General features: G+C 36.7%; 1 protein-coding gene across 1 annotated transcript in view; it reads right to left on the reverse strand.

The window, feature by feature from the left end:
• LOC128660461 (ATP-binding cassette sub-family A member 13-like) overlaps positions 1 to 16,053 on the reverse strand; it is a 478,364-nt gene that overhangs the window by 330,307 nt on the left and 132,004 nt on the right. The window contains exons 4-5 of the mRNA XM_053714320.1: positions 7,441 to 7,633; positions 4,824 to 4,933 (exon numbers count right to left, since the gene is read on the reverse strand). Coding sequence (XP_053570295.1) covers positions 4,824 to 4,933; positions 7,441 to 7,633 — 303 coding nt within the window. The remainder of the gene's footprint in view (positions 1 to 4,823; positions 4,934 to 7,440; positions 7,634 to 16,053) is intronic.

The following is a 16,053-nucleotide window of genomic DNA, read 5'->3' on the forward strand; positions in this document are numbered from 1 at the left end:
CAAAGGGGATGCCAGAGAAGAATTTACAACCATTTATGCCATAATTGCACAAGTTGTTTGTAAATAATTTCAGTGAGAAACCGAAAGTTTGTGAAAAAATTTGTAAAAAAGTGAACGATTTTTTGGATTTGATCGCATTTGGCGGTGAAATGGTGGTATGAAATATACCAAAATTGGCCTAGATCAATACTTTGGGATGTCTACTAAAAAAAATATATACATGTCAAGGGATATTCAGGGATTCCTGAAAGATATTAGTGTTCTAATGTAACTAGCGCTAATTTTGGAAAAAAATGGTTTGGAAATAGCAAAGTGCTACTTGTATTTATGGCCCTATAACTTGCAAAAAAAGCAAAGAACATGTAAACATTGGGTATTTCTAAACTCAGGACAAAATTTAGAAACTATTTAGCATGGGTGTTTTTTGGTGGTTTTAGATATGTAACAGATTTTGGGGGTCAAAGTTAGAAAAAGTGTGTTTTTTTCCATTTTTCCTCATATTTTATCATTTTTTTTATAGTAAATTATAAGATATGATGAAAATAATGGTATCTTTAGAAAGTCCATTTAATGGCGAGAAAAACGGTATATAATATGTGTGGCTACAGTAAATGAGTAAGAAGAAAATTACAGCTAAACACAAACACTGCAAAAATGTAAAATAGCCTTGGTCCTAAACGGACAGAAAATGGAAAAGTGCTGTGGTCATTAAGGGGTTAAGGGGTTAAACAACTGAGGGCGTGTATTTTTTCTTATTTTTTCTTCATTTTTTTATTGGCGTTGCTGGTCATTCCCCCTTGGGACGCCTTGAGGGCAATATATATTTTTGTATACCAATTTTTGCTTTTTTGGTTTGATTATGTTTGAATGGATTGAATGTGTATATTAAGCTTATACTTTCAAGCGGATCTGTATATGGAGGATGGGGTTTGTGTGAAGAAGAGTAGATGAACACTATTTTCCGTATCTTCTTTTGCTGTTTAATATAAAGAAGCTGTACTGACCAATTAAAGAATTAAAATATTCTAAGACTAAGATCCTGGTATTCTTTTTAATATTTAATTACAGGTTAAGGTGACGAGACCCTATCCAGGGCACGATCACATTAGCTGAGTGTAGGACTTAACAGTAGTTCTGTCACATTCACTAATATAATATACAAATATATATATATTTATGTATTAATATGTTTATATACACATAAATCCAAAAGAAAAAATCAGCTGCCAGACAACATAGATGCCAAGAAAGTTTATCTCAGGGAAAACGCTCCTGTGTTTGGATAAAGTCCCAATTTGTCAGTGGGTAAACACTCCTGTGTTCAAATATTTAGCACATTATTATCATCTCCATATTCTTAGTAAGATATAGTGCCCAGCAATAATCTTGTAAAGGGATATCCCACTGACTTTGAGAAATACAGATTGTAGTATCCGTTAAGCTTTAAAAGTTCACAAGCAGTCTTTCCTTGTTTATGTATGATTATACACTGAGGCCCCTGTGTGTCATATCCGCTCATACATGTAACCTGCTATTTTTATCGAGGAATGTGACAGAGGTAATAATTGAAATGTGCAGTCCCAACCTCACACAGAGAAATCTTCACTCACAGTGCACAAAGTATCAACCACTGATAATGTAGCTCCCACAGCCGTTCCGTATATCGCTACAGCACTCTAATGCGTGTCATACGTGTATCAGTGTTACCTGGGTCTTAACTATTATCCCATGGTGCAAAGTGCAAACGTGAGACTTACCGCAGTCGTGTGTGGAAATAGAGGTTCAAGAGATCATTATGAGACATTATTACTGAATACTAGAAACACCTTTAAACAACTCAGGCCGTGTATTTTTTCTTATTTTTTCTTATTTTTTTTATTGGCAGGTGTTGCTGGTCATTCCCCCTTGGGACGCCTTGAGGGCAATATATATTTTAGTATACCAATGTTTGCTTTTTTGGTTTGATTATGTTTGAATGGATTGAATGTGTATATTAAGCTTATACTTTCAAGCGGATCTGTATATGGAGGATGGGGTTTGTGTGAAGAAGAGTAGATGAACACTATTTTCCGTATCTTCTTTTGCTGTTTAATATAAAGAAGCTGTACTGACCAATTAAAGTATTAAAATATTCTAAGACTAAGATCCTGGTATTCTTTTTAATATTTAATTACAGGGTAAGGTGACGAGACCCTATCCCGGGCACGATCACATTAGCTGAGTGTAGGACTTAACAGTAGTGCTGTCACATTCACTAATATAATATACAAATATATATATATATATTTATGTATTAATATGTTTATATACACATAAATCCAAAAGAAAAAATCAGCTGCCAGACAACATAGATGCCAAGAAAGTTCTATTTATTTCAACCACAGTCAGGTAAAATCACAGACAGGAACACCTGACATGTTTCACGCTGGCGTACCTGCTCTTCATCAGAGCTCCATTTGGATTTTTGGATTACTTCCTGGCTTGATTTGAGCCGATTTGTCAACCTCCATCAACAGCCAATGTGCAGCCTTCTAACCTCTTCTGCCTGAATTGTTATTCACCTCACCACCGGACTCACCATGGATAGCTCTACTGTGAATTCACCCACATTGTCGTGATTGGACTCAATCCTGGTTTGTTTTGGAGGACCTACCCCCATTATGCAGGCTCTTTGTTGGTCCTTGATGGAGACGGTGACTAGTGCAGAGGACGGTGGGCTACCTACCTGGTAACCTCAGCACTGGATGGGACTTTTCCTTTGATTATGCTGCTGTAGCTGTGGTGAGTGTCACACACACAAGTGTGCTTTGAGTGACTGTGAGGACAATTTTCAGGCGATACTTTCCAAACTCACCATACCTGGAACTTTGTTAATAATAACATTGACACCTATACTTAGTGATTGAATACACCGGACAGATCACTTTATGTTACAGGCTGCACATTAGTACTGGCTATATTTAGCTGTTTTCTCTCTCCTAACTCTGTTGCTTTTTAATGATTAGACATATTAACATATAAATATATATGTATATAAGCATATACATATATATTTATAGTAATAACACAGTCCCCATTGACCGCAATGTAAAGGCACTTTTCAGTGCCACACTTAAAACTCACATTATTTAACTGTCACACTTTTTGTGTCACAATTAAATTATTGTAAGGTCAATATTATGGGGGATTGGAACAGCCAATAGGATGAGAGCTGCTCAAATCCTATTGGCTGGTTGGAACAGCCAATAGGATTTTAGCAGCACTAATCCTATTGGCTGATTGAAATCTTTCAGCCAATAGGAATGTAAGGGACGCCATCTTGGATGACATCACTTGCATTGAAGTTCAAGTTTATGGCGGCGACCTATGAAGAGGAGCTCCACGCCGGATGTCTTCAGGATGGACTGCTATGTGCCGGATGGATGAAGACTTCTTGCTGCCTGGATGAGGACTTTGCCGGCTGGATGAAGATGGAAGAGGCCGCCCGGATGAAGACTTCTTGCCGGCTGGATCCTTCAAGCGGGACTTCAATAACTGTAAGTGGATCGTCGGGGGTTAGTGCTAGGTTTATTTAAGGGTTTTTTGGATGGGTTTTATTTTTAGATTAGGGTCTGGGCAGTAAAAGAGCAAACTGCCCTTTTAAACACAATGTCCATACAAATGCCCTTTTCAGGGCAATGCGGAGCTTAGGTTATTTTAGGTTTTTTATTTGGGGGGGTTGGTTGGTTAGTTAGGTGGTGAGTTTTACTGTTGGGGGGTGTTTGTATTTTATTTTTTTTTACATGTAAAAGAGCTGATTTCTTTGGGGCAATGCCCCATAAAAGGCCCTTTTAAGGGCCATTGGTAACGTATTGTAGGCTAGGGGTTTTTTATTTTGGGGTGGGGCATTTTTATTTTGATAGGGCTATTAGATTAGGTGTAATTCTTTTTTATTTTTGATAATGTGGTTTTTTTTCCGTAATTTAGTGTTTTTTATTTTTTTGTAACTTAGCATTTATTTTTATTTTTAATTTAGTAATTTATAATAATGTTTAATAGTATATTTAGATAATTTGAGTAGGGTTAGATTTATTTAATATGTAATTTAGTTTATTTAATTGCTAGTTTAATTTAATTGTAGTATAATAGTTAGGGTAGGTTAATTAATAGTTTAAAAATAGTTTATTTTAATTCTACAGGTAAGTTTAAACTTATTTTACGATAGGGATGTTGTAATTTTAATTTAAAGTTAGCGGGTTGTTAGGTTTAGGGGTTAATAGGTTTCATTAGTAGCGGCGGGGTCGGGGAGTGACAGGATAGGGGTTAATACATTTATTTAGGTTGCGGCGGGGTCGGGGAGCGGCGGGATAGGGGTTCATAACTTTAGGTTGCGGCGGGGTCCAGGATCGGCGGGATAGGGGTTAAACATTTTAGTATATTGGCGGCGTTTAGTGACAGGGTATAAATAAAGTTGGTAAAAAGCCAAATAGATGCAATATCGATGACTGCTAGTTTACAACAGTCCGATGCTCATCACCCCATACTTGGTGTGCGTCTTTTTGCCGGCTTTTTTTTTATAAATATGGAGATCATATTCAGGTCCACGGCTGCGATGTTAGGCAAGCGTATTGGTGCCGGTGAATGCAGCACAGTTGACAGCTTGATAAATATCTCCCTATGAATGAAAATGGTCTCAGACCAGCTGTATAGGGTTTATTAAATGTAAGTTATTTTTCCCCAAAATATATTATCTTCCTAAAATCCGCCTTTTATCATTATGTGTATTTTAAAGAGCTGAAATAATTTCTTTAAAACAGAAATAAAAGTATGTTTAGTAACATTACCCTGCATTGTTTCTAGCCATTGCTTGTCCACTTGTCGGTTTAATCTCACCGGTCAGCATTTTAAATGTTGTACTCTTACCAGCCCCATTCACTCCTAGCAGACCAAAGCACTAGAATAGATAAAGAAAAAAAATGTAGTTAACGTTTAGCAGCAAATACTAATTCTTCACTTTGGAAGCATGCTGACTGACAACATTTCATTTCAATATTAACATAAAGCAGAAAGGAAAAGTAATGAATACAAAGCTAATGGAAAATTAAACTTCAATAGTATTTATATATGCTTCCGAGTATTTCATCATCACTTGGTGAACAGGTTATTTTTGTTCTACCCTGTGAGCAATTGCTTCCTGAACAGCCTGATTACTTTCTATACAAAAGTTCACCTTTCCAAGACTTCCCTTTCTACTGATTTCCAATCCATTAGAAACAGGGCGACAGAAAAATCTGGTTTTGTACACATGCATTGGGAAAATTCACAAAAATCTTTAGGGTACAAGGTGTTTTCTACACACTCACATGGAAGCAAAACATATGCATGAAGTAAATCAGGGCAGCTATTTAATTCAATATCTTTGACAGTGACCTTTAATGTTAAATGCAGATTTTTTATGTCAAAGCATGATATACAATTGCGTTAGTTTTCTATTTAAAAATTGTTTGATATTTTTTTTTTTATTTATTAAACCAAGAAATCTTCAGGTTTAGTAAAATATGATCTAACTATGTGTAAAAATGTTACCATTAAGGCCTAAATTTAATAAAGACCGGGTGGACATCTCCACCCTTGTCTACCGGGCATCACAGCTAGCGTGCAGTTATACATTACCCGCAATGATCATTGCACAATTTGCCACTTGTGAAACATGTCGCCGATTACGAGCGAGCAGCGACTGCCAATCTCCCAGGTTAGAGATGTCTGGGGGTGTTCTAAGTTAAGAAGCAGCTGAAGCTTCCTTAATAAAGCCCTAAATGTCCACTCCAAAATATGCCTTTCAAAAGATGGCAACAACTCTGCTAAATTAGAAATGCCCAAAGTGAAAAGAAAAGCTGCTTCAAAATAGTTTTCTGATGGATTTGATTGCTGCTGTCAAATTCCCTAAATGAAAAATACTGCTGGAAGTAATGTTTTTCATTTTTCCGCTGCTGTAGGTACTGGGAAATCTCTCCCCCAAACTCCATACCTCCATCAATTTTAGCTCTTATTTGCCTCATAGATTTCAAGCAACTAAAGTTAAGGCATATATGGAGGGGTTGTGCAACCCCCACTAGATATCCAGGAATGATTGTTTTTTAATAAAATGAATAGATGCATATTTGCAGAGAATAGGAGTTGGAAGGTATCATGCCATAATCTCATCAACATTTGGTGCCCTTAAAAATTATAGTCATAGGCATAGTTAGCTAAATCTGTCCCTGATTTAGTGGAGTTTACAAGGTACAAAGACACCTAAACCCTTACAATGACAAGATATTCTTTTTTCAAGACAAATATTTAAAAAAAAAAAATGATGCAAGTATCTGGGTTAAGTTATGGGCAAGGTTGGCTCAAGATATTGTGCTACCTTAACCTAAGAATAAGATGGCATTCCCCAACTGTCTCTCCACTACACTTTAAACCAAACCATAGTCATCAGCTGTCTCAAAAACTAAAATTCCACACATGCTGATAGCCCGCTGTTGAACCCCTTATAAGCACATGCTGATACCTAGATAACAGAAGACATATCAGAGTAATTTCTCTTAAATCCACTGTCATATCTCCTTTGTGCCATCTCTGTCTAGTGGAGTCTGGATCCTGAGATCCTACATGGTCCAATAACACAGCCAGCCCTGTCTATTGGTAGCATTTTCTGTATTGAAAACCAAGTGCTCCACAATGATATTTAAGTTTATCATTTGCCTATTCAACTATTATAATATTATTATCAACACTTCTGCTGTAAGATTTGTTTGCAGAGCATAGTGTCAACCCTTTCTTTGTGCATGTTTTCTGTGAATAAGGATAAATAACACCTTATAATACACCAGATCAATCTAAGTAAGTAGCACATATACACACATACATCTATATCAGTGATGGTCAATATCCTTACAGATGGGGAACGTAAATTACTATTTTAGAAGCCCTTATAGACGAATATAAATTTATGACTACCAAACACATAGGCAAGGATGTTTTTCCTAAAAATGTCTAGTGAGACTGGATCAGATTTAGATGAGATTGCAGTGGGCCTGTCTGCTGTTCTTCCCTCCAGAGGGCTCTTTTTAGTTGTCGGCACCTTGTCTGATCATCCCCCAGAAGTTTGCCAAGACCACATTTTTAGTTCTGCTTTTTCCTTGCGCTACAAAACCGATGACACATAATTCTTAGTTCTGTTTTTCCCATGGGCTGCAAAGACTAGAGCAGAGGGCCGCATGTGGCCCACTAGCTCCCAGCTGGTTATGCCTGATTCAAATAAAAACATTTTTGTTCCATTAAAATTTTTTAAAACATACATAGTATAGCACTATTAACAATGTAGTTTATATCTTTTTTTGCGGAAATAAATTCATTTGAATGTGTTATATTAATATTTTAATTATCTCGATTATCACCATCAAAATATTGACTTACCTCCCCCTTTTGTATTCCTAGACATATGTCTTCTACAGCAGCAAATGTTTTCTTTTTAAAAGGATGGTAACATTTTCTTAAGTTGTACAGCAGTAATATGTCATCATCAATCTTTTTTTCAAGGACCCTATTTTTTTCCATCTCAACATCCTGATCTCTCATGCCGCTAGCTGTAAGATCTGAGAAAACAGTTCTAGGAGAGAACAAAAATACTATGCATAACTAATTTATTCTGTATGTTATTCAGAGTACTGTCTGTTATTTTTCACCAGATACAAAACATCATCTATTACCGCTCTTAAGGAAATCTCATTTTTCTTACAGAGCAGATGAAGTGACTAGAAAAGACACTTATGGATTTCACATACTTTTAGAAAGCTTTGAAAACAACCAGAAATAAAAACACCTGTTTCTTTTTTTCCTTTTGCAACAAGCTGCGTACGTTTTATTAAACAAAGATAACATGCCTGAATGTGAAAGAGGAGAAAACTAAGCAAAGGTACTGTTAAAAAAAAACGTATATTCTCAAAATACCATGATAAATTGATTTATTAGCATAAATGAATACATATAGATTTAGAAAATTCAAGACATACTTATACTGGCCTAGATTACAAGGGGAAGAATACATTTTTGTTGTGACCTCACTGAATCCATTTCCCCGAGACATTTTTCCCCCTTTATTTTAGATTATGTATAAGCATTCAATTGTCATTAATATCATACAATTCCTCTATTTTTTTCATAAAGCATAAACATAATAGATTGTCAGAAAGATGTCTCAAACAACTAAAGACCGCTGCTCCATAACCCTATCCGCTTGCTCTGATGAGGCAGACAGGAATCGCTGGAAATCAACCCGATCGAGTACGATCGGATGGATTGACACCTCCCTGCTGGCGGCCGATTGGCCGCGAGTCAGCAGGGGGCGGCGTTGCACCAGCAGCTCTTGTGAGCTGCTGGTGCAATGTTAAATGCGGAGAGCGTATTGCTCTCCGCATTCAGCAAGGTGTTGTGGACCTGATCCGCACTGTCAGATCAGGTCCACAAGACCTTTGATAAATAGGCCCCAATATACTTCCTAATACTGCAGAGGAATAATAAAAAGAGAAAAACAAAAGAAAAAAGGAGAGCAAAAAACAGAGAAAAATATCTTTCTCCTTGTATATACTTATACACCAATTTACCATGTTTGATGGTTTAGTTTGGAGGAGGCATGGGGGAAGGGAGATGCATAAGAAAAACATTTTTTTTTTATTTTTTTTTAAAAAGGGGAGGGTGCGGTGGGGGAGAAAGGAGAGGGAAGGAGAGGAGGTTCAATTCGATCAGTGTATAATGCGTTCCCATTTTCTCTTCCTACCCCTATTCTCCCTATAATCTTGGAAACCTGTCTGTAACAACCAGAGTCGGCTCTAAGGGGGGGCATTGGGGGGCAATGCCCCCCAAATGGAATGCTGTGCTCCCCAGGGCAAAATAAGTAATTTAATTTTTTTTTTTTTTTACATTTTAAAAGTGACGGAACGTCCAAGGTCCCAAATGTTGCATCAACCATTTGCAGCCACTGGACCCAGGAGATCCACCACTGGAGGGCCCAGCTAATCTCTTTACTCTCCTCTATTTACAACCAGATAACAAAAAAAGTTGCATTTCCCTGCTGGTTCTCTCACAGTTAACCTAGGGCTTGCAATGCCCCTCCTCCTGCTAGCCCACTTACTACAGAGCTGAAGTGAGATGATAACATCATCAGACCTCTGCAGGAAGTGCTGGGAGAAGCTAACAGTCAGTGAGAGGGAAGGCAGAAGTAATTTTGTGAAAACACAGCCGTATAACCAATGTGTGTTTGAGAGTAGTATCCCTTCCCTATTGTGCTTTATATCCTGGCAGCCACAGATAAAGACGCAAATTGGGAATTCCTTGTTTTCCCCACTGCAGGTCACACAAAACAAGTGTGCATTGTGCCTGCTTAATCTGCAGTGATCAGTGTAAAATGTGTATTAAAGCTAAGTAAAAGATTTTTTGATCATTCGTAGGGTCATTGGTAGAGCTACACATGCAAACAGTGTCCACTGGCTGTGTCATATGTGGGAGACATTCCTGAGATATGACAAATGTAACCCCTGCACTGCCATAAATCTGGTAAATGTAACTGCTGTGGCACTGCCAGAAATCTTATAAATGTAACCCCTATACTCCTTGAGATATGACACATGTAACCGCTGCACTTCCAGAAATATAAACAAATCTAACTCCTGCACAGCCAGAGATCTGATAAATGTAACCCCTGGACTGCCACATTAGGTCTGCTCTTATTTTGACTCTCATACATGCTTTTTAAATGCGTGCCCCCTTGTGAAAAAAAAAATGCCCCCCCATTTCATTCGTTCTGGAACCGACCCTGGTAACAACCCTAATTAAAAATGAAGGGTCAGGGGAAAGGGCATGTGGGACCCTTCGTTTGTAATAATCTAGCAGGAAATTAGGGTTTTTACTATGATATCTGAGCTGACAGAAACTGTATTCTCAGATTTTTTAGGTCACCTATTTGGGGTTTGACTTTGTAAGAGCAGGCACAGACCATAGGTCTTGATTGTTCTGGCTAACTTATATATAACCTATCACAACAGGTGCAATCTTTGACCAAGATATGATGTTGATACTCACAAACACAGGTGTAATTTAAGTTGTATCATGTTAATAATAAGTGCTGGAGGAGATTACATTTTGAAGCATCCGTTAAAAACTAACAAGCTGTAATTTCAATGTAGTCAGATTTACAATAAGCACTACCACTGTGGAATTTATAATATAATATATACATAGAAATATAAGTAATATCCGGAGAAAAAAACGTATTCTTCATTTACCTAGATAACAGTCCTAAGTGGATACAATATTAATGCTTTATTGCATTGCTAATACATGACGCTGCTGTTGTTTAAACAACAACATTTCTACGTGTCTGACACTGCTGATTATGGTATATTAAGATTGCTCTGTGGAAATGTAAAGCTGTTACATTTATATTTAGAACAGATGTTGGGAGTCTCTATATAAAAATAGTGTGTATAACACAAAGTGATCCTCAAGCAAGTTTATATTCCCTTTCAATTTTATACTATGATGTCCACATAGCAATATAAGCTACATTTGATAACAAGTGTTACATTTGATAACAAGTGATATTACATATTAATACAGGACATAGCAGCAAATTATACTGACTTATGTACTAAATGATACGTATATTACCATGTGGTTGTTTATTTACTGAAATACAGATATAGACCTCCTGACTGCAGTTGTACATATAGGGCTCTATTTATCAAGGTCTGGCGGAACTGATCCGACACTGCGGATCAGGTCTGCCAGACCTCGCTGAATACGGCAAGCAATACGCTCGCCGTATTCAGCATTGCACCAGCAGCTCACAAGAGCTGCTGGTGCAACGCCGCCCCCTGCAGACTCGCGGCCAATCGGCCTCAGCAGGGGGGTGTCAATCAACCCGATCGTACTCGATCGGGTTGATTTCCGGCGATGTCTGTCCGCCTGCTCAGAGCAGGCGGACAGGTTATGGAGCAGCGGTCTTTGTGACCGCTGCTTCATAACTGCTGTTTCTGGCGAGTCTGAAGACTTGCCAGAAACACGGCCCTTCAAGATCCTTATGGAGCTTGATAAATATGGGCCATAGAGTATTCCTAACACTTCCACAATATGTGTAATAGATTACACTTTCGGAATCTCTGCACTAAAACTGCCCTAGGTGACAATACATACAATATTAAGAGCAACCTAACTTGCATTATCTAATGTAAGACTGTTAGGACAGTATATCCAAGAGATACCCCGATATAGATATATATATACAATTATTTGAATTATCTATCTTACCTGGAGATATAGATTGGAAATGATTGTTGCAAGGAAGAATATACGTATGTTTTGACATCTTAATTTATTCTGTTTGCACCAAACATAACTACAATTTGGGATCTTCCCTAGCCGGACCCTAACATATTTCTTATTCATATTACTAGCCTATAGGGACCACATATATTAGAGGTATCCTAATCGGCTCACCACATTACTACACTGACCTATATCACTGCACAGTATTGTATTGCATTCCTGGTGTAATTGTACCCAGGGTATTACATGTTGATCAGCCCAACATCAGTTGATTTTAAAGAACCCATTTTTAACCATACCTAATAAAGTTTAATATTTTATTTTTGTTGTTGATGTATAACATCCTATACTAATCATAATTGTTTGGGATTATAGTGCTAGATGTGTTATTCTTTTTTTGCAAACTATCTATTAGTTGTATTGATAAAAGTGTTTGTTAATACGCAGCACCTTTGGGCTATTCACATATGTATAAGGCCAACTTTGGATCATTATAGGCCCATCCCCATCCTACTTTATATTAAGTAGTGCCATCACTCTTTCTTCCCTTTGAACATGTATACAATTAACCAGAAATCTGATCTCTGGTTTCTTTTATAAGCGCTAATTGTAACCTGGAGCTCACAGTAGCAATAACCAGACACTTATAATGGCTGATTATTTATTGCGCGCCCGCAAACATGAAAATGTGCCTGTTTGCATGCAGGTGATAATTTAGTAGCACTCTTCCTCTATCTGAACATAAGAGATCTGGTTTTTCTTTGTAATCCAGTCACTTGCAATCTTAACCAGAAAGGCCCAATTGTAATATTTAACATTAGTAAACCCTAATCCACCATGTTTCTTTTTTGCATTAATTTCCTCAATGCTATTCGTACTTTCTTTTCTTTCCAGAAAAACTGATTACATCTTGAATACATTTTTGAGATCTCTCTTCCTTATAATTAAAGGAAGTTTCTGGCTTAGAAATAATTTTGTGGAGAATGATCTTAACTAGCTGCACATTTGCTGATAGTGCTAGTGGTAATGCACCCCATATCTGCAGATCTGACACTATAGAGGTTCATGGTCTCCCATAATACAGATCATATCATTTTGAGGAGTTTTTGTTTAGACCAATACCCAAGTATTTAACCTGACCATTAACTTCTTTACAAAAAAAGGCAGAACAGATGGCACTACTAATATATAATTTAGTTGGGATGGGCTTGTACTGATACACTACTGGACTTATATACAATGTTGGTAACCCGTAGGTGCTGTGTATTAACAACCACTTTTACTCATACAACTATAGATAGTTGCAAAAAAAGATACACATGTAGCACTCTGATCCCACATTACATGTTATAGGTATTAAGTATAGGATGGTATACATCATCAAAGAAATAACATTAAAAGATTTAAACTTTAATGAGTATATCTAAAAATGGGTACTTTAAAATCAACTAGAAAAATATAGGGTTGATCGACACAAGGATTTACAATAATGTACACAAGTGATGGTCTGTATTGTAATGGGATAAACAGTATAATATTACTGGTCCCTCTATGTTGGTATTACAGCTAGAAAATGTGTTAAGTTCTGTCAAGGGAAAATCCCCAATATGTACTGGTGTTTGGTGCAAACAGTTTACAATATTAGAACATTTGTGCTGACAGTGAGCGATTCTGGATCACACGTGTGTTGACTTTAATTGGCAGAGTGATCTTTATTACAACGTGTGAAAAAAATCATTTGCTGGTGCCAGTTCTTACTGTAATAATGTGTTTAAATCTATATCCTGTAGATTCTTTGGTAAATGGTCCCAAGGTCTTATGTGAAATAAACAGAGTAAGAATTGCTCTGGAAATTGTCTATGTTATCAAAGAGAGGTCTCAATATAAAATATCTTTTAACAAAATTTATTGTCTGTGTTATGATGATATTTGAAACCCTCTTATTATATACAACACCACAATCACAAGGATCAGGGTTTAATATAGACTGAATAAATAACCGTCTAGTAACTTATGTTAGATAAAATAACTTTTAGTGGTGGTGTGTCCACTTATAGCTGTACACTTAAGTTTTATTTATTTCAAATTTCCATATTTATATACATTCACCAAAATAGGTGGTTAGCCACAGGGGTTTGCTTAGTGTCCTAGGCACATATATCTAAATTGTATAGCGGTTGTACTTATTATAAATTAGACTGTCTAGTGTAAATGCCTGTTATTGGCTTTTACCGTTGTTGAAATCCACACACATATACTGCTCCTGCAGCATCATATATTTATACTTAGTTATTGGTTTGTATGGAAATACGTTTAGTGATCTACCGCTGCAGTTTCCATTGTCATCTGGTCAGTGAATAAAAGCTGAATATCCCCCCTTGGCTTATATAAATATAAATATAGCTGATAAAATTATCAACAATGTCCCATAAATAAACTGGTGCCAGCAATGCTGCTCATACTGTCAGTTCAACTATTAATAGAGCATACATTCAGTTACTATTACTTGGATAGTTGGCGCTGTATATTTGGCAATATAATATTACAGTAATAATGTATCCTCATATGGCTGAAAACTAAGTATCGATTTTAAGATTATATAGTCACCTTATTGTGTGGCTATAAAATTGCTTTGCCACAGTTGTTTGTGTTTCATAGACTCATTTTGAAGGTATACATATATATCATATCTAAAATCTACAGCCTTTATACTCGCTATCGGTTTAACTATAATATGTCCACTGACTGTGGATTGCTCTTATAGGTAGTATGCACTGCACATTCAGCCCTTGTACCACATATTTAAAAACTATTAGTAAATTGTATCATATATGGCTATAGTAAATATGAGTTACGTTTCTAATCATAAAGTGCAGCTTGGCAATAAAATGCCAATCTGATAGCCAGAACATATAAGACCTCTGGTCAATGTCTGCTACTCACAGAGTCAAGCTCCCTATGCCTGACCTAGTTAATCTGAGAATACGAATTGCGTCAGCTCAGATATCCAGTTTACAACCCTGCTATTTAACTAGACATTAAAAACAAAGGGTCCCACATGCCCTTTCCCCTGACATGTTTTGCTGGTTACTCCGGCTTTATCGAAGGTGGAGCGCCGCTGCATTGGCGGCTTTTTGTGATGTTAGGCCATGCCTATTTTATGAAACTGGCAAATCAGATCCTATGTGTGTATGATGCATTACTGCATCAGAGATCCTTGTGTAATTGTATTTATTATCGGCAAATATTGACCTATTTTTTTGTGGTTCTGTTATTTATTTGTAGTGAATGAACTAAGTATAGACATTCTTATAGTTAGATCTGGTGTATTATTGCGCCAATGTTTTATATTTGTTTGTATACTATATCACAGCTGTTATCTGACTTTTGAGGTCTAACCTTTAACTTCTTTAAACAGAATCTCCCGTTTGGTATTTGCACTTTTGTTTAACTATAGATTTTCTGATTTTGAAAGGTTAATTTTATATCATGTGAAGGAGCTGAACTATCATATGATATTTAATAAGATGGGTATGTTTTTCATAGAGTTACCAATGAATAATAACAAATTGTTTGCATACAGCGATAAAAACATTTTAGTTCCCCCTAAAAATAATCCCTCCAGCTCTATTCTAAGTAAGATTGCTAGCGGTTCGATGGCTGTATTACAGAGGAGTGGTAAAACGGGCTAGTCTTGTCTGGTGCCTCTTGTAATAATGAACCTCTGAGTTAAAGAGCTATTGATTACTATAGTTGAAGTGGGATTACTGTATATAAGTCTAATAAAGTCCTTAAAATTACAAGAAAGCCCAGTCTCTCTCGATAAAGGGTCGGCCAGGTGGGCGCGGGCCCCCTGCCCCCGGGAGAGAGGGGGACCGGCCCGGCTGAGGGTTTTCTCTAGAGAGGTGAATAAATGGTCCCTCATAATTAAATTGAAAGCCTTCTCTGCATCGATTATAATTAATGCTTCCTCTGAATTATCCTTATGGTAGCAGCTCTGTTTCAGCCAGATATGTTCTACTCTATGCATATACTTTGTGGGATTCCTTCCCAACATAAACCCAGATGGGCCATGGTGGATTAGTGGGTCTAATATATGTTTGAGTCTACAGGCCACTATTAAGGTTAGCAATTTGTAATTGTTATTTAATAAAGATATTTGCCTTTAAGAATCTATTGCCTCCGGATCTTTATCTTTTTTGTTAAAATAGGAGTTATGGTAGATGATGTGAAGTAAGGGGACTTCATGTTATTTTGAATATAGTACTTGTTAAAGAGTAGCTGCAATATTGGTAAGACTTGTCCTTGTAAAATTTTATAGAATTCTAACGGGAGTTGGTCAGGGCCAGAAGCCTTGTTCAATGCAGAATATTTGTTTATGTAATCTCCTTTTGCATAATAGGTGCATTCAAAAAATCTAGACTTTCCCTAGCAAGATTAGGCACCGGAATCTTCCTCTAAAAAGAGTTTTTATTGCTGATATTGATACTATCCTTTTCATATAACTTCTGAAAGAAATCAAGAAATATAACTTTAATCTTTCCAGCTTCCACATGCCTCCCCTATTATTTTAATAAACTCAATAAAATGTCTCTATTTACTTGCCTTAACCATGTGATAGCCATTTAAAATAGCTTTACCTTTAAAATTACTGAAGACTGCTCTATAATTTATCTATTAAAAAGCATTCTCTTTCAGTTTTATCTG

The sequence above is a fragment of the Bombina bombina genome, chromosome 5, assembly GCF_027579735.1.
Source record: "Bombina bombina isolate aBomBom1 chromosome 5, aBomBom1.pri, whole genome shotgun sequence".
Taxonomy (NCBI): Eukaryota; Metazoa; Chordata; class Amphibia; order Anura; family Bombinatoridae; genus Bombina; species Bombina bombina.